The sequence below is a fragment of the Nipponia nippon genome, unplaced genomic scaffold (genome assembly GCF_047370975.1).
Source record: "Nipponia nippon isolate SJK-2023a ecotype South Korea unplaced genomic scaffold, ASM4737097v1 scaffold_6, whole genome shotgun sequence".
NCBI lineage: Eukaryota > Metazoa > Chordata > Aves > Pelecaniformes > Threskiornithidae > Nipponia > Nipponia nippon.
In genome coordinates this window covers 14,223,703-14,247,519 of record NW_028262380.1, presented here as the reverse complement: position 1 = coordinate 14,247,519, position 23,817 = coordinate 14,223,703, and the positions used below count along the sequence as shown (strand labels likewise).

The 23,817-nt window shown below is 41.3% G+C and overlaps 2 protein-coding genes across 12 annotated transcripts in view; one reads left to right on the top strand and one right to left on the bottom strand.

The window, feature by feature from the left end:
- EVC2 (EvC ciliary complex subunit 2) overlaps positions 1-4,418 on the bottom strand; it is a 74,615-nt gene extending 70,197 nt beyond the window's left edge. For 2 of the 5 annotated variants that reach the window (XM_087737517.1, XM_087737519.1), the window contains exons 1-2: positions 4,236-4,301; positions 1,313-1,367 (exon numbers count right to left, since the gene is read on the bottom strand). In XM_087737517.1, coding sequence (XP_087593643.1) covers positions 1,313-1,334 — 22 coding nt within the window. In that variant the 5' untranslated portion in view covers positions 1,335-1,367; positions 4,236-4,301. Of the gene's footprint in view, positions 1-1,312; positions 1,368-4,235 lie in introns of all 5 variants that reach the window. The other 3 variants (XM_087737515.1, XM_087737518.1, XM_087737516.1) reach the window with 3 other exon arrangements.
- A 180-nt stretch (positions 4,419-4,598) lies between these two features.
- The window catches only part of EVC (EvC ciliary complex subunit 1), a 57,540-nt gene continuing 38,321 nt past the window's right edge, over positions 4,599-23,817 (top strand). For 4 of the 7 annotated variants that reach the window (XM_087737706.1, XM_087737705.1, XM_087737704.1 and 1 more), the window contains exons 1-9: positions 4,599-4,828; positions 8,449-8,559; positions 11,299-11,382; positions 11,918-12,150; positions 13,114-13,198; positions 15,384-15,482; positions 17,807-17,944; positions 19,910-20,068; positions 21,540-21,756. In XM_087737706.1, coding sequence (XP_087593832.1) covers positions 4,658-4,828; positions 8,449-8,559; positions 11,299-11,382; positions 11,918-12,150; positions 13,114-13,198; positions 15,384-15,482; positions 17,807-17,944; positions 19,910-20,068; positions 21,540-21,756 — 1,297 coding nt within the window. In that variant the 5' untranslated portion in view covers positions 4,599-4,657. Of the gene's footprint in view, positions 4,829-5,594; positions 5,979-8,448; positions 8,560-11,298; positions 11,383-11,917; positions 12,151-13,113; positions 13,199-15,383; positions 15,483-17,806; positions 17,945-19,909; positions 20,069-21,539; positions 21,757-23,817 lie in introns of those variants that run through there. The other 3 variants (XM_087737707.1, XM_087737709.1, XM_087737708.1) reach the window with 3 other exon arrangements.

Below are 23,817 nucleotides of genomic sequence, written 5' to 3'. Positions count from 1 at the left end.
GTGGTCTCACCAGTGCCGAGTACGGAGGATGATCACTTCCCTAGTCCTGCTGGCCACACTGTTTTCAACCACTACAAAAAGATATTGTGTGTCAAAATCCTCCAATTGCCCCACTTTTTCCTTAGGACCAGGAGGTTTTTCCGAACTACAAAACCGCATGCATTTCCTCTCTCAGTGGATGGTACGTTAATAATTTGCAACCCATCAGAAAGGAAGATGTGAACAGCAAAGATGACATTGAATAAATACAGGAAAAAAAACAAGGAAGCTCAGCAAATCTGAATTATTTGCTTTCGTATTTAAATTAATAAACTCATTTGTGAATTAGCCATGGCACAGGGCAAAGAAATTAGATGACTGCTTCAGAGCGTGTAATTTCTTGGCAAATGCATGTCATGAAATCATCTCTTGGGGAACGGCAGCCATGGGGGGAGTCTATTTCAGGCATGCATTGCCCCTCTTAATACGCTGTATGAGGATGTCGTCACCTGTCAGGGTACTCATCTTCACTACGCTTGGGTGAGGCAGTACACTATTTATTATACACACAGAAAGAAAATAAAGACAAGAGACTCAGAGAAACTAGGTGATTGTTCAAATGTATACAAAGAGGCTATGGCAGTCGACCCTCAGATGCAGCTCCTCCAAGCTGTAACGGACTTCTCTAAGTATCAGGGTACCCTATTTCAATCAGATTAGGCAACCACTACTGGAGATGCTCGGTGTATCTGAGATCAGTGACAAGTACACTTGATACCTGCTGTAGAGAGTATTAGCATCCCAGCAATACTTCCAGACACCCTGAGTCTATGAGTCTTTAACAATTTGGTCCAGGACAAAGTATATCAGTTATTGTAATTGCAGAGGTCTGTGAAAATAGCTTCAAGAGTAGGTACGGTAACAGTGTTAGTAAATGCATAGAGGTTAAGTTAGCTTCTGAAAAGGAACAAGGTCTTAATCAGCTTTAAGTAATATGGGTTTTCCACAACACTGGGAACACTGGGCATCAGAGAGTGCTCCCCTATGTCATTATGTTTTATCAGGAAAAAGGGCTCCTCCTGAAAATGATTCAGAGCAAGGTACGAACTAAGGTCTTCTCACAGGGGTTCCTTTCTAGATGAGCTGTTTAGGGAGTCTAGAGCACCGTTGTTCCTAACTTCTGAGCAAACACTCCCCTGTGGCCCGGGATCAAGAGTCCCATTGACAACAGCCACCAGGGCACAGCTCCAGTTCCCTGCCCACCTTCATACCCATGCCCTGGGCGTTCCAGGACTCCCACAGCACTGAAAAGAGAGAGAAAACAGCTACATACCTGTCATTCCCAGACATCCCATCTCTTTTTGAAGCCACAGATTATCTTTAATAACCTAAAGTTAACACAAAAGAGAGCAATTATAAAAAATAATTGTTTTCATAAATGTCTAATATTGAACTCTTACACTGAATTTATGCTTCACAATTAGACAGAACCCTGTTGCACAAAGCCTCGAATTTCCGAAAATTAACTACCAGAAGAGACACAACACAGCTCTAGAGGTCTCCCACAGCTTGTCAAGCAGTATGAGGCTCTGCTGTCTCCCAGTATGGCTACGCACACTTGGGGCTCAAACTGTACTTACACTTCATAATATCAGGCTGAGCCTCTGCGCAATAGTGGAGCAGAAGGGTTGATATCAGTTTGTTCTTATAAAATAATCTTTCTTTGCCATTTTCAAAGGCAGATTTGACAACACAGGAAAATCTGATCACTAGGAGTCAGCAGGAATGTGTCCATATTGGATGATCAAGTCTACTGACATTACACTCATTCTTCCTTCGGAGCGTTACACGGAGCCTTTCAAAGGGACCACAGGCTAAACACTGCAGCCTCTTGCCTGTGCCCAGACCACAGAGATTGCTACAGAAATCACAGCTCTAAAACATCAGTAAAAGAAACCAGTGTTTTTAAGGATTGTTAATGCCCAGTGTTTTGACCAAGATGTGGTAGTCACACAAGCAAGTTTTCCTTTAATAAAAATGCTTCCTTGCAGGAGATAATACAGAATTAGGAACGTCAGCTGATTTATGGCAATCTTCTAAGACCGCTGAGTGACGTGACCCGCACTCGCTGTTTCTGTTTGCTCCCAAGCACTGCGTCTGAGTAACGTTAAGTACTGGCTTATGTCACCACCACTGTTACAGTACAGCAAGTTAGGGGCAATTTTCTTCTTTGCCTGCTCAGGGAAACCATCACTTTGATTATTGCTAGAGCTGTAACTTTATTTAACCTTGTGTGAAAATATTTCTGACTTCAGATAGGGCACTTGCCCTCAACATAACAGAAAATGGATGGCATCTCACAAATTTGGATGCAGGAAGAACCCTGCGTTTTAAGTCACACTGCTCTGGAAAACAAGTACATATGGGATTGGAGGCAGCTCTCGTGGAGGAGAAATAAAGGACAGAGAAAGGAACACAAGGGGGAACACGCAGCACACTCTCAGTAGCCCTGGGATACAGTTCTGGGAGACCCCAGGCACTGAGCTCTTCACCAGGGCCACCTGCAAATATGTCATTGTACAGCTCTCCCTGCACTCCAGAATTCTTGTACACGAACTGAGTTATGCCAAAGTTTTCTAATGCCATTCTTAATTTCTTCTCATTGGTTAAACAATCTATATGACCCTGAATTTTGAGTAGCCAAGCACCTCAAGAACACGGAAAGATAAGAACAGGAAACTCCAATGGCAAAATTAAAATAAAAAAAATCAAAAAACCCAAAAAAACTTAAAAAACAAAAAAATCTGTGGTGGATACATATATATGTGTATGTATTTCCATATATGCATATGAATACGAAGCAATAGAAACCACATGTTAAAAGGGAATTAACCTTTTAATTATTCTATTATTTCTAGAGCAGTCTAGAGCCCTATCTGCATTAGGGAAATGTGTACCAGTACACTAAAGGGACTTAATGACACCAACGTAAAACACTGATGAAAATACAAAACACCTATATGACGGTCTATTATGTTAAATGTTGAAATAAATCTTGTTGATAAATATAAATCCCAAATATTATTCTTATGCATTATCTCAGCCTATATATGAATGTAAATGTTAAATGTCAACAGTTAATGTTAACAGTTGCAAATGAGCCTGTAACAAAAGCAGACAGTGGTCTAAGCGTGTATAAAGGCAAGCAGAAAACGTGGCTTGCTACCTAACAAGGTTTATTTCCTACTTCCTAGGAAATCAGTGTAGAAATGGCTCCTGATTTCCACAGACTCCAGGCATTCATTCATCTGTGGTTTTACAACAGCTCATGCACAAAAATCTATGGTGTTCGTATGTCCATGTTCATCAACTACAAACGACATTGTTCTTCCTCCTTGTTTTTCCTTCTGCCTTACCTGACATTCAGTTCTCAGTACTCGGCACTGGAAAATATAGTCTGGATATTCAGCACAACTCTTCCACTCTGCTGCAGAGTGCGTCCATAATACCAGAGAGCACCATGAGGGGCTCTGCATTTGCAAATAGTGACAATTCTATGGGCCAGCACTCACATCATGCTTCAAAAGTAATTAATTTAATGCAGTAATAGTGCCAGGAGACATTTTCCCAAGTTTTACATTAATTTATTTTTCTGGTGGAAAAATAAGGTGGGTTTTTTCCTTTCATTTTCCTGCAATACTATTTCCTGCTGATTAGTCTTTCTGTAATGACACCACAAACTATCGTTCGTGACTCCCTCCATTCCCCACCGCAGCCTCAGGTAGTCTCCACATGGGCAAAAGAAAGCTACGTTGACACATTTTGAGACAGCTTGATAGAGACATACCTAGATAAGCAGAAAGAATGAAAAATAAAAGCCGTATCCTAAACTGCTAGTCGCACTCCTAATAGCGGGCTGACACCCGTGGGCAGGGGTGCTGTGACTGGATAAAAAACCACGGAATGCCGCTGCTCTGGACGAACAGCGAAGCGGAGCCACCGTCGGCACGTTGCAGCGGCCCCACCTCGCCGGCCCCGGCCGCTTTTCGGGCCGCTGCCCCCAGCCCGGGGGCCCGGGAAGCGGCCGCTGCTCTGCCGGGCCACCGCTCCCCCAGCAAACCCCGCCGCGGGGGCTCGCCGCGCCCTCAGACGGGCCCTCTCCTTCGCCCGCCGTCAGCCGCGCCGGGCCCACGGATCCGCCCCGCCGAGGGGCCGGGCCGCCACCCGCGCAGCGCCCCGTGGGCGTACCGCCTTACCCCAGCCGCCACCTGGCCGCAGGCCTCCCGCGGCGGGTTCGGCGCCCCGGCCCCTTCCGCGGGGCTCGGCGGCGGGCGGCCCCCGGCCCGGGCGGGCCAGGCCGCCGCTCCGAGCGGCTGGGCGGGCGCGGAGAGCCCGGCGGGGAGCAGCGCCAGCAGCAGGCCGGCCAGCAGCCGCCGCATGGCGGAGGGCGGCCCCTCCGCGGGCGCGTAGGGCGCCGCGGAGACTTTCCAGGCGCTGCCCCCGAGCCAGGCCGGGCCTCAGCCGCCGCATCCATCCGCCATCGGTCTCCTCCCACCGCGGCGAGGGCGAGGGCGGGGGGCGGAGGGGCCCCGAGCAGCGGGACCTCCCCTCCCCTCCCCTCCCCTCCCCTCTCCTCCCTTCTCCTCTCCTCTGCGCGTCCCGGGCCGGGCCGGGCCCGATGGCGGCGGCCGGGGGCTGCCTGCGGGCGGTGGGGCTGCAGTTCTGGGCTCGCTCGCTGCAGGCTCTGCCCGCCCTGCTGGCCCCCGCCGTCCTGCTGGGGCTGCTGCTGGGCGCCGCCGCCGCCGCCCTGCTCTGCCGCTGCGCGCTCGGGCCGCGCCAGCGGAGAGAGGTACGCGGGGCCGGCGGGCGGGGGGCAGGCAGCCGGCCTTCCCCACCGCCCTGGGCCGCGGAGCGCCGCCGGGAGGCTGGGGCTGTCTCGGGGTGAACAGCTGGGAGGTCGGGGCCGGCTTGTGAGGGGCGGCGGCCGCAGAGGGCCCCGGAGGTGCCGCCGCTGGCTCTGCCCGCCGCAGCGGGCGGCCGGGGCTGCCTGCGCTGGGCCCGGGGCCCCGGGGCGAGCGGAGCGCAGCGGAGCGGAGCGGCGGTGCGCTCTGCAGCGGTGGCCCTGCGGCTTGGGGTGAGCGCGGCGGGCGGGGGAGCCCCGTTATTCCTGAGACACCTCTCTTGGAAAGGATTTTCCTGCTCGCTTCGTTTAAAAATTTACTGGAACAAACGGGCTGACTTAAAAATGAGACCGGTTTAAGTATTTATGTGTTCCGAATATTGCCCGGATGGCCTGTATGTTTAACAGACCCGCTAGGTGCCTCTCGCAGCCATCACTTCTTGTACGAGGCTGCGTTGCTTTTCGGGGATAATGGAAGACATACCCGGCTTGCAGAAACTTCATGAGATAATTGAAAATAAACACTAATTTCCATCCTAAGCCAGTAAGAACAATCCAATTTCCAAAACATTTTATGAACTTTTCCAAAGTTCATTTTACAAACAGCACAAGCAGAGCATTAGTACTAACCCACAGCAGTAACTTTGTACTGAGGGTACACACGTGTACATACCCAAGAAATAAAGGAGGCAGAATACATCTGACGGTTTGCTTGATGCAAAACTAACAGGGTTTTCTAAAGCAAGTGATTTTGTTACTAACATACCTGCCTTGCTGTTTTAAGGACTGTGGTAGATGGTTCATACCTCTCTATTACATAAAGTGTTTGTTTGAACTCGAGGATTGCAGAGGTAGCACATACCCACAGAACCACTACCGGGCAGATATATTTTCTGAGAATTGTTATCGACTTCTGCTTCTTTCTCCCATCACATTTAGTCCCAAGTCATGCTGGATTGACTGGATGTAGCAATGGTTGGTGCTGGCGCAGCTGGGAAATTTGGAGCCCTGCGGAGCGTTCTGCCAGCCTGCAGTGGGGGGTCTGGTTTGGCTTGGTTTTTAACCACACCTTTTTTCAGCTATAGCAGCTCTGCTGCGGGTACGTATCTGCTAGTGTTGATCGTCATTAAACATGCCGTAAGAGAAAAATCTTCTTGCTCCCAACTGCTTTTAAGTAGGAGGTTTGAAACTCTGAAGCCATGCTTCCGCCTAGTAACGGAGGCATTTCAAATGCTGGATCAATGCCTCCTGTGCGAGTGCAAGCCTCTGATTCAGTTGCTCATTTTCCCTGCCTTAATAGATGGTATCTTTATTGTACTGCCACTACCAACTCAAATATAGCCATGTACAATTTTATCCTTCACGTCATTTATGTCAATAGGGAATAGAAGCTGTCAGTTCTCTCTGGCCCAGATCTTCAGATGCATTTAGGTGCTTAAACGCCATTAAAATCAATGCTACTGCTGTAAAAGATTTGTTTATTTTGAAAGAAAAATAAACTGCCTGCTGGGACATACAGAGCACATTTCAGGGTGGGCAGGTTGTGTCCTATGGGTCTGATTTCCCAAATCGAACAGCGCTACTTTAGGCTGTCCGTGCCTGTTCCTTCTTCGTACTGTCTGCCACCCCAATGCTATGCAGCAAGCCTGTTGCATGTGTAGCAGGTACTGAACTGCACGTATTACAGCCTTCTGTATCCAGAGTAAAAGCAGGGATAGTTTACCTAAGTACGGCGTGTTGCTTCCAAAGCGGCTGAGTTATCCTTGCAGTGGGAGCAGGGCAAGTACCTGGAGTCCGAAGCAGCTATAGGCACCCCAGTAAGGTACTGGCATTTGTCATTCAGCCCCAGTTGATCACTATGCTATAGATCTCAGCCTGAATCTGTGGGACTTGGACACATGCGGGTAAGTGTCGTAATGGTTTGATGATCTGTGCATAAGGGCGCACTGGGAAAGTTTTAAGAAGAAACCTTTACCATGGTAACTTCAGACCGTGTAGTGTACTGTAATAGATTTCTATCAATAATATTCTCCTGTTAGAGTATGGCGTTGCCTGGAGGCTCTTGTGACCCTTTGGGTTGGAGCTTGTCTCATTACGGTATTCTGGTAGATTAGCTTGATGAAATGTTACAGTAATTCCAGTTAGACTTAGTTTTTTTCAACTTCTTAATGCTGTAAAAGGGGAGCTCAGTAGCACTTCAGCTGCAAAAATAACAAAGGACAAAAACAAATGGAGAGGAAGGTGATGAGATTAGAAATGTTAGCAGGAAAAAAACGAATCCTGGAAAAATTCAAAGACTTTTAAAATTATGGTGATGGAGATATAAAGGAGTGAGTGACTACTGGATCAATATGAACAATCAGAGAAATAAGATGAGAAAAGCAAATTCTTATTCTGGAGTGGCTATGGTGTGAGGTACAGCGGTGAATCCAACGTGGCTACTTCCACAAGTCCCGATCACTCAGCCTAAATTTTGTGAACTTCTGGTTTGGGACAAATAAGTGACCAGATTGCTGGGGGAGTATTGTAGCTGTTCTTTTGTCATTAGTAGATTTTTAGGAACCAGCATCTGCGATTCGCCGCATCTTGGAGACTAACCTGAGAATATGATCTGTATTATTGAGCATCTAAGTTCCAGAGAAGAGTGAAATGTATTCAAAGGCTCATCAGTTCTCTATATTCTTAGAAAATGGACTACTTTATATACCAGGTGGCCAAATAATTCAAGGAGAATCTTTCCATAAGACAGTTACATGTGTAGTGGCTGCAGCCGTATCATTAGACTGCATCAGAAAGCAGTTAGTGCAATGAAAACCTGAAAAATAATTTTAAAAGTAGTCGAGGTAGGGAGGCTGCCATCTTTTCCTTCACTAAAAAAATTCCTTGCAATTCTGTGTTTGGATGCATTGACCAACTTTAGTATTATTCTTTGGTCCATGTAGTGCACAGGGAAGAACGTGCGTGGCAGGAGGTTTTGTTCCTGCACAGTCAGTGTCCATACCAGCGGCTCTGTGGGTATGTTAGGGAAGTAAAGGCCAATGATACGGGCTGCTTTTGGGGAAGCAAGATGGTGAACGTTTTCTGATAGTTATTTCTTCCTGACAGGAACTTTTCCACTATAACTTCATTTAGGAAGCTTTTCTCCTAGCAGGGGACCAAAAATACTGGGCATTCTTTTCATTGCAGGCAATTATGGACAATTTTAGTTAACTTGCTTTAATTGAGAAGTTTGAAGTCAGACCGTGAGCTCGACTCCATAGTTCGTAGTAAGACGTTTTGAGAGCAAGTGGATTGATTTGACACATTTACAGCCCTTACAACTTTTTAGATTAAAGTTCTACTTCTGAACTGACAAATCAAATTCCTAAAGTTCATTAATTTTAATTCTTCCTTCTTATATGTAAAATTCTCCTTCATTTTCAGGTTGTATTTTTCCAAGATTTTCAACCAATAGTGAAATAATTTTCTGGATGGAAACATGAATGTATCCAGGCTGCTGTCCAAGATATTTCCAGTGAATCTGCATGATCTCAGTATTACATTTTATCTGTTTTCTCTTGGAATTTCAGAAGGATGATTCCCAAAGACTTCTGGAAAGCTTCAACTCTGATGAAAAAGAGCACACACTCATGAAAAGTAAAGCAGAACCTTATACATCAAAAGAGGAAATGGTGCTGGAGGTAAAGCTCTGCTCTTCGTGGTGGATGTCCATTTTGCTGGAGGTAGCAATGAGCACGTTCAGGGCCTTGCCCAAACTGTCTTAATTTTATTGGGTTTGGAATTGAGCCCTTAAAAAGTGTTCAGGAAAAGGGTAAGAAGGAAAGTGGGAGTTGATGGCTGCTTATGAATGCAACCATTTCAGGCACTCGTTCTCCTTATGAATCCATTTCTCTTGGGGGACTCTTTTTGGGTATTTTAATCAAGATCCTGAATTCTTTTTGGACAGGGACTTCTTTGGTTTTGTCACTACATTGTCGTTAATTTCAAAAGGCTGATGGGAAAAGTTAACACTGTTGACATAAGAAAAAGTTGTTAAGTACTGAAATCAATGCTGATAGTTAATAGTGGATTCTTTTCTGGAGAAGGGGATTTATTAGGGAAATTTTGACAGTAACAAAGTTCCCTCATCAGGTCCAATCTGGAACAAATACTTTTTTTCTAGAGCCTCCTTAGAGGCTCCAACTCTAAGTTGGACTGAGTAGATCAATGGAGGCAGAAAGAATAAATGAAGTAAAGTGAGTATGCTTGTGAATAGTAGCATCTTCAATGGCTTTCCCACATAGGAAGTTCTCTCATCAGGTACCAACTGAAGATACAGTGTAGAGGTGAAATGACCACAAGGACTGAAACACCAGTGTGGTAGGCTGGGATTCAAGGACAATTAGAGAAATAATTTGGAAAGAAAAGTAGGTATAAACTTAACCCACCCTCAATCAAAAATTCAAATAACTTTTTTTTTTTGTGATAATCTCAAAATAACTTGAGAACCAGTCCTACTATGTAGTTGTTAGATCACAGCTTTTCACCCAAAGCTGATTTGACTGCTCTTGGTGAAGCTAAAGGTTGCGAGTTAAACTGTACATTTAAAAGAACGTGCAGTTCAGCTGACTCATTCAGTCTATTATACATAAATTAAATACATACAGAAACTGTTGGTTAAAGCCAGCCAGTCTGGTGCTTAGCTTGTAATGAGAACTGGTTTCAAGACAAAGAGAAGATAGACGTTATTGTGAACACGTTACTGTTGGTTTAAATCCTGACAGGTAATTAATCTTCATTTCAGTTTTGTGATTAGGAATGGTGACAAACCATGGTTGGTCATTTTGCTTGAGTTAAAGTACAGCATGGATTAGATTCCCTTTTGGAGTGTAAATCCTGTGTGAGAAATTATATAATGATATAACTTTACACGTATTACCACCCCTTTTGAAATGGGATCACCGTCTTTTAAGGTGACCATTCACAACTATATCCATTTCCCAAACACGTTAGCTCATTTGTAAGACATTAAGAAGTAACCTTGTTATTTGAAAGGACTTTCTCCCACCTATTTGTCCAACTACTGAAGTTATGTATTTTTTTCCTATTCATTTGTTCCCGTTCCCAGAGGCTTTTGCTGTTACTAGCATCAAATTGACAGTTCGTGGAGAAGCATAGATGGAAGATGCTTTTGGTTAGGTTAGAGCACTTCAGAAAAACAGATATTTTCATTCTGAGACCTTCCACATTGCAGTAATACCATAATTACCATATTAATAATAACTGTGTATTACTCATGCCTGCTGAGAAGCAGGATGTGTTAGTTTCTAGCACACTGCGATGTGGCTTTACAGCTTTGGACTGGAGCTGCTCTGCCTCCAGCCGTGGCAGAGCAATGGATCTGTTGGCTTCTGTTTCTGAATATGTACTACAGCAGTGGGACTGCTCAGTATGAGCAAGTGTTTTACATGCTGACCGCATGCTTTTAACTTTATCAGTAAATCCAAAAATGACTTCTGGAAATAAATGAAATGGAGATGAAAAGGTGCAATGATAAAAGAATCTAATGAATGACGTAGTTTGCTCTTTTCTTCCTGTCTCTATTTTTAGACTCTATTAGGGCTTTGATATTTCCTAGAAAAATCTATATAAAGAAAATTGTGTTTTGACAAATCAGATTCTTTCATTTCATGTGACAAAACCAAAAAAGTTAGAGTAGGAAATCTCCTAAAGCTTGGTTTTAAACATTCTATCTGTTGCTTGTAGCCAACCTTTTATTAAGCCATACGTAAACTCACAAAACAAAGCTGATTATCCCATTGTCCCAGTGCATAAAGCAGTGGCTGGGAAAGAGGAGGAGCAGAAAGTCAGATTACGTGATATAGCAGATTGCATGAAAAGAATGCATTATCTATAAAAAGTTCTTTGGAAGAACATTGGTATTTTCTCTAGATTATAGGTAAGGGTTGTACTATAAAACTTCTTCCTGGGAAAAATGATGACTAATTGTGTTTAATCTATTTCTTCTTTATTTAAATTGGAAGTCAGAATTTATAGCCATGATGATACCTGTGGAGCTTATCCTTTAGTATTTTCTATCATTAAGATAGTTTCAGTCTGTCATGTGAAATCTTTAGTTGCTACTAAAGGGGGGAAGAAAATCCTGAAATGAAAATAACTGCGAATACCAGCTATTACCTATTTTCCCTTGCAGGAGTAAAAACATTCTGGAGCAGTGTTAATGAAAGAGTTCTGTTTTCTGGGTTTCGTACTCTGAATGAGTCTTATGAAACTTCTTCTGCCAAAGCAGAAACAGTCAATAAATAGTTATCGATAGGAATTTCTAAATTGTGTAACCAAAAAGGGCATGCAATGCTTACAGTGAACAACCGTCAGGTCTACTGCTGTTCCCAAATGGTTTTCTGTTCTTTTCCATACAGGAAAGTGAGTCTCCTCTGAACAGTAACGTCACAGCATTTGCATTAAAGGCAAAAGTGATCTATCCCATCAATCAGAAATTTAGGGTAAGGTTTTAGATTCTACTTGTAAAAATTAACGACAATCATTCTGTGTCAGAGAAAATTGCAGAGTCAAGTAATGGAAGAAAACTTACTGCCAATCTGCTTGATAGGGATCTTTCTTTGTTTATAGTCCATAGATTCAGGGCTTATTCTGTTAAGGCATCAGCTGCTTTCAGTTCCCCCTGAAACCTGCAGTGCTTTACGTGGTGTCTGGTCAATTTTCACTGTAGTCAAGAGACGTTTCCTTCCAATCAACATTAATGGAAGTTGGGTCTGTCCAAGGAGACACAAGAAAAACCCCACAAGGATTTGCCCTTCAGTAACAAAACATGTACTAAGCAGATAACCACAACAGAAGAATGCTTTTCCGGGCAATGCAGAAACCTGTCAGTACGATGAGTCTTTAATTTATGTGGAAACACTTTTGCTGTGTATATTGTTTAATTTTTCGCTTGAAAGCAAACACTGCAAATTGATGAGATGTTTATCTCCTTATTGTGTTGTATTAATTGACCTTGTAAATTTTCTTTGACTGTAGCCTTTGGCAGATGGCTCATCCAATCCATCTTTGCATGAGAATCCAAAGCAGTCCGTTCTGCCTAATCAGGTCATGGAGACATCTACGTCAGGCAGCCTGGGATCCCTGAGCCAGGGAGACAAGGAGGACTGCAGTTCCTCCACGACAATACATTCCACAACAAGCGATGACAGATTTCAGGCTCGAGCCTTCCTCAAGGTGATCAGCTTCCCTGAAGTGCTAACGTGTGAGAGGTAAGCAGTAAACCTGCCCTCATGTTTGGTCATTTCCTAGCATGCCTCAGTGGTTTTCAGGACAATCACTGAAGATCTGGTGTAAACCAAAGACTGGGCTTGAATGCATATATTCACCGCATCAAGACAGGGTTATCTGCTTATAACTCTAAAAAAGTGGTTGGGGAGATTAAAGTAATACATCATGCTGCATATTGAAAGTCAGTTTGTTCTATATGCAATTCTGGGAATCAGAACTTTGGCAAAAGCAGTCTCATAAAAGGTGTATCACTGTTACGATAGTTCACATGTGCAGTGGTGTGCTTGGCTGGGCATGGAGTCCTCTGCACTGTACAACGTCAAGTCACACAACAGGTGCCTTGAGAACAGCAGGTGGCAGTGGTCTGTTCTCTCTGTTTTAACGGGAGCTACTCATGTCATATTGTGGGAAAACTGTTACTTTCTCAGACACTCCAGTAATGAGCAGGTAGAGCTAATCAAAATGGCTTATCAGCTCTGATATTCTTTCAGCTGCACAAAGGCAAGATGCCCCTAGATGAATACATGTATGTCTGTATTCTCATTAGCAAGAATAAAGAAAACTGTATCTGTGTCACTATGGGGACTGGGAAAGGTACTAGCGAGGCAGAATATTTTCAAAATGCCCACTCTTACTATAGCCCTTTAAATTTAAACCTTTGTTTTGCTTTTGTTGTAGCCACTCATGCCTGTATTTACCTTGCCTTTTTCTAAAGGGAACTGCAACTCCAACTTTGTTAAAGCACTGTTTTGTTTTGCTTACTTTTACATAGAGATGTTTCATCTGAAAGGGAAGGCAATGTAGAAATGAAGTGACTTGACTGGTGTTCTAGAGCCAATGCTTTTAGGAGAATTTAGTGATTAAATGAAACCATTATATGGTGTTGCTCTTTTATGTGACCTTCATTTAGATTTATATTAACACTTTTTAAATCTTTGTTTTAGTTTTGATGTTAAGCTCTGCCTTTGCAGTGTTATTTTAAAAGATCTCATGCTTCTTGATACTGAACTCAGAAAAGAAAAACATGTGGTAGGTACTCATGTCTCATTTATAGCTATTTGTTTTGAACTGAATATAAGTTTAGGAAATAACATAAACTACTGACTACCTGGGAAGTAGTGTAGCAGAGTTGCATCTCTACAGTATTCTCTTTATTTTTTCTCTCTGTTCTGCCTATATATGAGCTTCACAAAGGAGTAAAATATAAAGAAATATATTGGGCTGTGAAATACAGGAGGTCAGACTGGGTAATATAAAAATTTGGTTTTAAATGTTACTCCAGAGAATAACATAGAGCACTTGAGGGTCATAAAAATTTTTTAAAAAATACATTTAATAGATGAGTTTATGTTTTAAGGACAATGCTTGTGCATTGCAATTCCAAGGACTCCAAGGTCTTTGAATAAAATTGAAAATTCAGTTCAACTGAATCAGTACCATTGTCATATGTACAATAGTCCTGATTTTGCATGACAGAGGAATTAATGTACCCATTCAAACCATAGATAGCTAACTACATCAAGTCACAGCATCCGAAGCTGACAGGAAAAAAAAACCAAAACAAAAATGGATGTAATACAATTGTTTATTGACTAGTTACGATCAAGTACAGAATCATTACCATTACTGAGTTTTAGCTTAGTTAATATAAATCTGGACATAACATATGTAGCTTTCTCCTCCCCTTCTTTCACAACCTCTGTTTAAACAGATTTGTCTTTTCTGATATAATTTTTTTAAATGCAGTGAGAATATTTCTCTTCTGGGATTTTCTGAACAAACCTCTACACAATCCAAAACAGAAAGCATGAAAGTAAACCTGGAAAGCAGTTTCTCTTCTGATGGAATTTATTCCCATTTAAGCAGATGAGGAATGGAACTTGAGATCAGATTCCAGAAGGAAATTTAGCTTGACTAGAGAAGGTTGAACTTGGTCTCAAAGTTAATCATCCATTTGTAAATGAAGATAAGTTAACAACATGGTGATGTAATCACAGAAACACTGAGGAAACGAGCATTTAACATCCTTTGAGGCCCACCAGAATTACCATAAAAGGCAGATGACTTTGACCTTTAGCTGAAGCTTTGAATAGCTGTGTGTTTTCACTAGCAGGGGAAAAGGGAAAAAAAAAATGAGTTTAGGGAATAGCTTCTTCCTTTTCAATTCTGCTTTCTCTGATTTCAGAGTCAGTCTTTCTTAGCATCACTTCTAGCAAAAGGAAACGTTATCCTCTTCCTTCAATGTTTTCCTGGATTCTTCCCCCCCCTCCCTTACAGTATGTGGTGTCTTGGTGTTGTGTGTTCAAAACTTGCCAAACTCCTATCCAAAACATAAAGTGAGATCCAAAACATGGCTGCTTTACTATTTTCTCTTCTACTCAACTCTAATGATAACATACTTTCCAGATTTTGCTCAGCTGAAATGTTGGCTTTGATAACTGTTTGTATATGTAAATATGGTTTTATTTATGTTTTTACATGTTTAAAGCAGGCAGCTTCTGCATCATCTGTTTTCGAGTACATGAGTAACAGGCAGTTGGCTGTTAAATTTCATATATTTTTGTCTTCACGTTGGAAAATGCTGCAGCAGTTAGTAATGAAGTGAATTGTCTTTACACTGACACTCTAATCAAGGCAAGAGGAGAAGAGGTTAAGCAAAAATTATCCCAGGGTTCAAAAACATCTTTTTGAAGACACAATCTTTAAAAAAACACAACCAATGACTGGAAAATAGGTGTATTTTTTGTAAGAGAAGGTAGCTAGAACTTCAGATGGTTACTTTTGTGTTGTATATAAAAATGATTGATACTTCATTTGGCCAACTACAGTTGAAATCATAGTAATGAATATGTTAGTTTCTTTCAGCTTAGAGGTTCATTAAACTTCAAAAAATGGGCTTTATATTTTTAAGTCATCTGTATATTGTCCAGTAAAGGACAGTTTCGTATGTGTCAGTCTGGTTACAAGGCTATATGAGAGTATGTCCTTGTCCTTGTTAGAGCATAACACCGTCTTCCAGTATCTTACTGAAGCCAAAGCTAAAGAATTTTTCATAATGGAAGTACTACAGAGTTCTGATGATGTTTCTATTATTTTGCTTATGATGCACTATAGTCTCACTGATTGATTTAAATCAACAAAAGTTATCACAAAGATGTCCTTACGATGTTGAACAGGCACTTACCCTGGGATTTGTTTCCTTCCTTTTGAATAGATGTTTATGAAGGTTCTCAAAATATACCTCACAGACTTTTGTCATAAAAAGAAGATTACTGATGATTTGTTCAAGAAGATCCTTTTAATTCAAGAAAATGTAAGTGGTTGTGTTGGTTAATATTTCAGACTGTAGAAAATAAGAGTTGATCCAACCAGTTGGTGCAAGCTGCCACAGCAGGCTATCTCACCTGCTCTTTTTAAACAGCAATGTCATCTGTAATCTATTTCAGAAGAAATGCAAAGAAACTCTCTTGTTAGTTGATTCTCTCTGTTACTTTATCCACATTTTCCCCTTGTTGTTGTATGAGGTGATCAGGACAATGATGTGTCTAATCTGTTAAGAATAAAAGTATTTTGTAGTTGAATCCATTCAACCAAACAGAACATTGTGAACCTTATTCACTCAGATTTAAAAATTTCTCATTATCAGGTCTTTGTCTGGTTCCATGTATCATTACTGATAATAGAATAGCAGGAAATAAAGTACCAGAGAGAAATTCAAGGTTTTTTTTTATCAAGGGAAAATATACTTATTTTCCTCTTTATCATTTTTTCTTCCATATACTTGTATCAAAATCCATTTTCCACTTCTGAACTAGATGACGTACATTGACAGTCAATATGCATTTCAGGTGGCGTCACAATACCATTTTTAAGATTATTAGAAGGAAAAAAAAGCTTTACAAAACGGAACAAAATAGGAGAGCTACTGGTTCCACTTTTACTTTTCCAGATTAGAGTCATAGAAAAGTCTGGGTTGAGAGCCACCTCTGGAGATCATCTGGTCCAACCTTCTGTAGGAAGCAGGGAATAACATAAGGCTATCCAGTGCCCTGCCAAGTCAACTCTTGAATATCTGCACTGAAGGAGACTCCCCCATTTCTCTGGGCAGCCTATTTAATTCTTCTTACAGTAATGATTTTTTTTTTTTTTACATACAGATGGAGTTTCACATTTAGGCATTAAAGTCTGTCGGCTTGCCAGCTCTAGTTGTTGAGGTTTATTTTGTTCATTCAGTCTCACAATCTGTGAATGAATATCAGGAATCTCTGTACTTGGTACCTAATAATTTATTTCAGAATGGATTTTACCTTAAAACCACTCCTCTGCCTTAAATCCTCAGGTTTAGTGTTAAAGTTGATTGTATTTACTAACTGAAAAGTGAGATTTTGCGTGCAAATCCCTTTTTCTGATGGACTTCCAGTAGTGACTTCAAATTATAAACACAGAGGTAATATAGATTAGGCATGTTTCCCAGTATAGCCTAACCGTCAGTGGGGCTTGATGGCATCGGTGTCTTCATGCACCTAACTGACCTGCTGCAAGACAAAGACTGAATCTTGTTTATTAGGTGCAGTAATTGCTGGAGTAGGCCAGTTGTTTAAGTGTCAATATGGGATTCCTTTGTCCTATATTCTGGAGAGAAAGGTCTTGAAAACTTGACAGCTGTAGGGTTGGGATATCACATAAGGGATGAGGCTGATTGTGGATACCAAGTAAAAGAGATGTTGGTCACAAGCAAAAGCATTAGCACTGGAAACTACTGTATGTAATACTGCTTTGGCAAGACTGAGGATTATATGATTTATCACAGAGAGCATTTTCCTCTTTTAATTCTGCATTGGGAGAAAAATTTATGGGATTTTGATGAAATTGTTTGTGAAGCTTGTCAAAATCTGGTTACATTTCTTTAAGACATAGGGTATCAAGTTAATGCATTGACACCCAAAATTGTGCTATATTAGAAGTAAATGCTTGTTATGTAAGGCATGTTATGCACTGAAGCATCATCCATTTCAGTACCAAGCTACTAAGTAAGGGCAGAAGACTAGTATTTGTCTGTGTCATTAGCTTTCAGAAAAAATCATCCTGTTTTCAAAGGACTGAAAAACTTTAAAAACCCATATAATCATGTAGCCTGTAATTTGTCCCTTATGAGCATTACAGGCATGTTCACCCGTGTGTGCTAGCACTCTGCAGGAAACACTGTCTCATTATCATATCTGGATACTTCTCTGTGCTTTCAAACACGGCGTATATACTCATAGCTGCCATTTAAGATGGGGCACATGCATTAAAATAAAAACATTTGTGGATAGATTCAAAGGATTATTAGTATGAAAGCTCCTGCAGCAGTCCTTACTAAAACTTGAATTAAATGGAGATGGACAACAGTCTTGATTGTACTCACATACTAGTGGAAATGTATGTATTTGTATTGAGTGTAGTTAAGAGCTGCCATATATATAACTTGAGTTTTCTTTGCTTGCTGCAGGAGGTGCATCACCCAGAGACAAAACTTTCTGAACACTCTTGTTCAGCTTCCTTAGCCATGAGCCACAACTGACATACAAATTCACTCCTGAACTTAGAAATTATGTCTGGTTTTCTGTTTAAGAAATCACTTGCTTTTTTTTCCAGGATTTTGAAGAATTGCAGAAACAACTTGACTCTAGACTCCAGAATACTGAGATGTCAGGAGCCCATAATTCAGAGTACCAGACTCTAGAAGACTTAGAAAGGAAAGAAAGAGAATATTCTGAGCACATAATAGATAATGTAACTTTCTAATTTTTCTCTCCTAAAATTTTATTTTAATGTTATTCTTTTGATGGCGAGTGCTTTTTAATTTTTTTAAACTGTTGTGTTGACTAGGCCACAGTTAGTACTTTAGATGTGCTTGAGTCCTGAAAACATTTTTACATTGTTCCAGCAAAGTATTTCCAGTTCCCTTTGGGAGCCAATGGTTTTTTTATACAAACACTGTTTTATTACACTGGGTTTAGAGCTGAGAAATGTCTATTGCTTGTCAGATAGTAAGATTTATTTCAAGCCTAGGTACAGTCTGACTTCTAGGAATATTATCCTAGCACCTTGTTTTCTTCAATCCTCCATAACAGAGTAAGAAAGTAATGAGACTATACAACATTTTTAAGCTGAAATAATTACTAAGAAAATAATTGTCTTTTAGCATGCTTTGTACTTTTACTTTGGCAAAACATTTTGTCTTAGCAGCTCTGCACATTATAATACATTTTTTTTTTTAATGTAAAAAATATAGTTTGATGGCAGGCATTTGATTCCCAAAGTGAAGTTTGGGGTTTTTCTTCTCTACAGTGGTGTCACTGTGTCCAAATAGCTTGCAGGCTAGAAAACTGGAGGTTAAGAATATTCTGCCTATTATTTTCCAGTAAACTGAGTAATCTGAAAGATATTCTTCTTCCCAGTCTTGTTTTTGAGGTTTGAGCAAATTCACTGCTGATGAGAATGAGAGACTGACTAGTCAGAGTGATGGCTCTGCGAGCTGCCTGCACTGATTGACTGTGACACTTCAGCCCTGAACTAAACAGCCCATCATCTCAGCCTTGGGCCTTTTTGATAGAGGAGTTAACATTTTTTAATGTCTGATGGTTAAGTGCTTCACTGGGAATTTTTTTAGCTTTCTTGTGATTCTCTGTGCCTTTCACTTTATAGTGGAAGTCCTGGTAACGATGGTACATCTGTGTCAAGTTTCTTTTGCAATTTAACTTTGCTCTTTGAAAAATTGGTTGTTTAGAGTTCTTCAGAATTAGTCATATAAAAACTCCCTGGCAACCTTGATCAGCAACATGAGGCAGTTATTCACCAGCAGCAGTCATCCTTCAGTGGATCTGTCACTCTTATGCCAGCAGATGCTTTTCATCCATATTGAAAACGATTTCCCTGTACGCAGATTCGTATAGATCAGGACCTTGAACTAATCCACTCTTCCCTCAGTAATATAAAGGGATTTTTTGCCATACTCACAGATGCCATAGTCACAGTTTTTTGCAAAACTCACAGATACTTAATACAAATCCTGGCAATGGATACATTTTCTTATCTTTATGTGTACTAGTAATCCCATTGAAGACCACAGAATATTCACATTTGTGCACAGTCATAAGTGTTTGTGGGATTGGAGCCTAAAACTAGAGATTACCCATATGATAATATATCAGAATGGGCACATACACTGTGCTGATACTGCATAAAGTGCTCAATTCCAGCACAGTTAATAAAGTGCTTATATAGCATGTGGCTATGAAAGGCTTTGATGGTGAAAAACAGTGGCAATTTTCAGTTTTCCTTTTTTAGCAAAAATCTTGTTTGACCGGAATGCCTGCTCCTACAGCTAAATAAACTTCCCAGAAAAAAGGGCTGCAGTTTCTTATCTTTTTTAGTTTTCCCATTAATACTAACAACATAATAGGATTTTATAGATGCAATACGTGGAGAACTAACAACAAATTCTTAGCAAGTTATACAGAATGCCTACACTTAAAAAGGTCAGAATTAACCTGCTGGTTATGTGCTGCCAACACGTGTATCATCATATAGTAAATAGGCTCTTTAGCTTTTCAAAATGTTGAGTATAACTAAAACTGAAAGCTGTCTGTAGTCTCAGTGACTTGTATCTCAGTAGACTCATATGCCTCTTGCTGTCATGAAATGCTAGATGATTAATGAGGGAACATGGATTGTTTTTTGATTCATATTCCACAGATGGAAGCTTTCTGGAAGCAGACTGACAAAGCCCAGCAGGCCTTTTTGGACCAATCAAAATGCTCAAGTGCCAAAGCAACAAAGATAATGATGGATCTGACCGAGAAGATGATTGCAGTAGAAAGCTTATTAAGTGAATCTCAAGATTTGCAGGCAATGGTAAAGTACAAAAAGAAATAAAAGTTGAGAGAGATTTAGTCAGTCTGAACACAAAGGGTGATGCAAGTGTACAGTCTGTCAGTCCTACCTCAGGGATGATGAAAGCTGCTTACTGCAGTTGTCTCTTTCAGGCTTGTTGCAAAGAGCTTAACTTCCGTTGCAGTTTATGAAGACTCACAGGAGGGTGAACTCTCTGGAGTTCTAATTCTCCAAATACCGTTTAGGCAGTCATGTTAGGAAAAAGTGATATTAATGCAGCCAGTGAGCCAGGAGCAAGAACTTCCACTTTGAGAAATCCTGATTTAAATTTGAGGGTGATTCTGTGACTTTAACTGGAATTGAAAACCCTTAACATCTCTTAGTGATACGGTCTTAAGGGGGAAAAATGTGTTTATAAATACCTCAGCACTGTGCTTTATGTTGTGTTAAATCTAACAGATCCTTTATTTGCTTTGCAGAGGACATACTGAAAGTATTACACGGCATTTATAGATTAACAGTACAATCAGAATCTGGCCCACTGCATTTATTAGTAATTTGGAGAATAAATGGATAGCTAGCTTTATTTGGCTTACTAATGAACAGACACAGTAATTATTAGCTTGTTTGTTTTGCATTGGAGCAGCTAAGTAAACTGAGCTGGCCAGATATGAAAATAGTCTTTGCAGCTGATCACACTTGACCCATACCAGGCTGCTGTACAGTAAGTTCCTTCAGATGGGCAGATTTCACATGAGGTATTTGGATACAGACACAGGAAATATTCCTACCTGAAGTCACTACTGTGATGCTTGCATCTCATTGCAAAGGTCATTGTCTGCGTGTCTCCGTTAACTACAGTAGTGGTCACACTCTTTCCAACCTTGCAGCATTGTCTAAAGCAGTTGCAGTTTCAGCCAGGAAATCTTGCTCCCTACTGTAATCCTGGCCTTCTTCTCTAATAGTGCAGTGAAAGGTGCTAGGCCATAGGCAATTATACTAATTTTTAGTATGTTTACTGAACTCCAGCTGACCACATACTTGAAGGAATCCCAGCAGTATCAAAATGAGATATGTATCCTCATTTCAAAGTGAAGGCGCATACTAGTGTGCTGCATAGTATTTTGAAAAGTGGCCCAGGACTTCCATGTTGCCCTTCTGTCCATCTTTCCCCCTTGAGTATTTAAGTTTGTTCTGCAAGCTTGCTGTTGTCTTTTCCTGCCTTAATGTCTCCTTAACAGCTACAAATAACGAAAAACACCAATAGTTCTAGATTAGCTCTTGCAACTGAATATGTGATAAACCCACTGCTATCCTACACCAGTCAAGGTTTTCAGAAGTATTTAAGTACCTGAAGAAAGTTATTCACATAGTCTTGAGAAGCCTCCTTGGTTTTCTGCATAGTTTGGGAATGAAAAGTTCAACAAAAGGACAAGCACAACCAAAGACCCATTCTTGCTTTCTAAACAGGACTTTTTAATGTTTATTTTAGGACATTCAGGAAAGGTTATTCAACTGGGAGCTTATGGTGAAAATGATCGATTCACTGAAGTCCTATATACCAGAAGAGTGCAAGTATAAATTAAATATTGTATCAAATAGTCTGGACCATTTAACTGTAAAGAATAATCTCTCAGTCCGACAAAAGGAAGAACTTTTAACGGATCTGCACAAGGCCTTCTGGGAACAACTGGCCCATTTCAGTAATGGTGAGTACTTAGACCAGAGCTCATGACTTAACAAATATGGGTGTGAGTTCTCATTGTTGTATTAAGTAGTAAAAAAATAATGGCTTTGGCCTTATACCCCTCTGTTTTAAAAAGGTATTGATGAATTGGCCAAGAACACTGTTACTGTGAAGGGTGGATGCTTAGAATAGGAACTTTGGCTTCAAGCCTTCTAGGTCTTTTTTCAGGCATTACTATGAACTTACTCTACAGTTCACGTAATCTATACCTTACTTCATTAATTTGAAGATTAAAGAAGACTCACATTTGTTCCAATTATTTGTGAGATTTCTCCATTTACTGTTCACGTACTTGACATTGTCGGTGATACTGGCTAATGTTAGGGACAGTAATAGCTGTGTATGTGCAGAATACTGTCTTATGATATCCTGATAGCGTGTGGAGCCAGAAGATACACAAAACATATTTGTGCTATCATTCTTGTCAAAAGATAATTTTAAGGCTTATGATCTTCAAATAAACCTCTCTCTTATTATATCAGACTAAGATTCTCTAAAAACAAAGTCTTTTCCTCTTCCTCTTACAGCCCTTCACATTGGCTATCTGTAAAGTACACAATTATAACGAAGTCTAAGCTGACTGACCCACTGATTTAAGGTTCTCCCTGTGTCACTTTGCACATTATCTAATGCCCAACATGTTGAGAAGCATACCCCCAACTTCTCTGATAGGTGCTGTATCAAGGGCTCAGTGCTTCCCATCAGTACTCATGGAAAATTATAATACACATTCAGCCAAAAAGAAAACTGAAGTATTTTACTCTCACACATTTTCCAGAAACATTTCTGCTATTTGTGGACATATTTAAAGAAAATTGTTGTAGCAAAACAGCATGAGGGTTGGAGTTCGGTCAACTGAATAGTCAGAATGAATGTAGTCTTGTTCCAGTGTGTTCTTGCTGCAGTGCTGCTCATTCACATTCAGGCTTCGTGTTGATAAATTGTGCCATATCTCATGGTCAGCAATTCACAGAATCACGGAATGGTGGAGGTTGGAAGGGATCTCTGGAGGTCATATGGTCCAAGCCCCCTACTCCAGCAGGGTCAGCTACAGCCAGTTGCCCAGGACCATATCCACATGGCTTTTGAAGATCTCCAAGGGTAGAGACTCCACAACCTACTGGGGCAGTCTGTGCCAGTGCTCAGTCACCCTCACAGTAAAAAGCATTTCCTGATGTTCAGAGGGAGACTCCAGTGTTTCGGTTTGGGCCCATTGCCTCTGGCCCTGTCACAGGGCACCACAGGAAAGAGCCTGACTCTGTCTTCTTTGCACCCTCCTTCCAGGTATTTATATACATTGAAAAGATCCCCCTGAACCTTCTCTTCTCCAGGCTGAACTGCCCCAGCTCTCTTGGCCATTCCTCATAGGAGAGATGTTCAGTGTATCATTCCAGTTCCATTTTCATGGCCCTTTCTTGGACTCTCTCCAGTCTGTCCATGTCTCCCTTGTACTGGGGAGCCCAGAACTGGACACAGCACTCCAGGTGTGGCCTCACCAGTGCTGAGTGGAGGGGAGGGATCACCTCCCTCCACCTGCTGGCGATGCTTTGTCTAATACAGCCCAGGATACCATTACCCTTCTTTGCTGCAAGGGCACATTGCTGCCTCCTGTTAACCTGGTGTCCATCAAAATCCCCAGATCCTTTTCTGCAAAACTGCTCTCCAGCTGGGTGGCCCTCAGCATGTACTGGTGCCTGGGGTCATTCCTCCTCAGGTGCAGGACTTTGCACTTCCCGTTGTTGAACTTTATGAGATTTGTGTCAGCCCATTTCTTCAGCTTGTCAAGGGCCCTATGGATGGCAGCATGACGCTCTGGTCTGTCAGCCACTCCTCCCACTTTTTTGTGACCTCTGCAAACTCGCTGAGGGTACACTCTGCCCCCATCGTCCAGGTCATTAATGAAGATACTGAGCAGGATTGGACCCAGTATTGACCCCTGGGATATACCACTCATTACTGGCTTCCAGGTGGACTTTGTGCAAGTTTTCAATCCATCTCACTGTCTGGTCATCCAGCCTATACT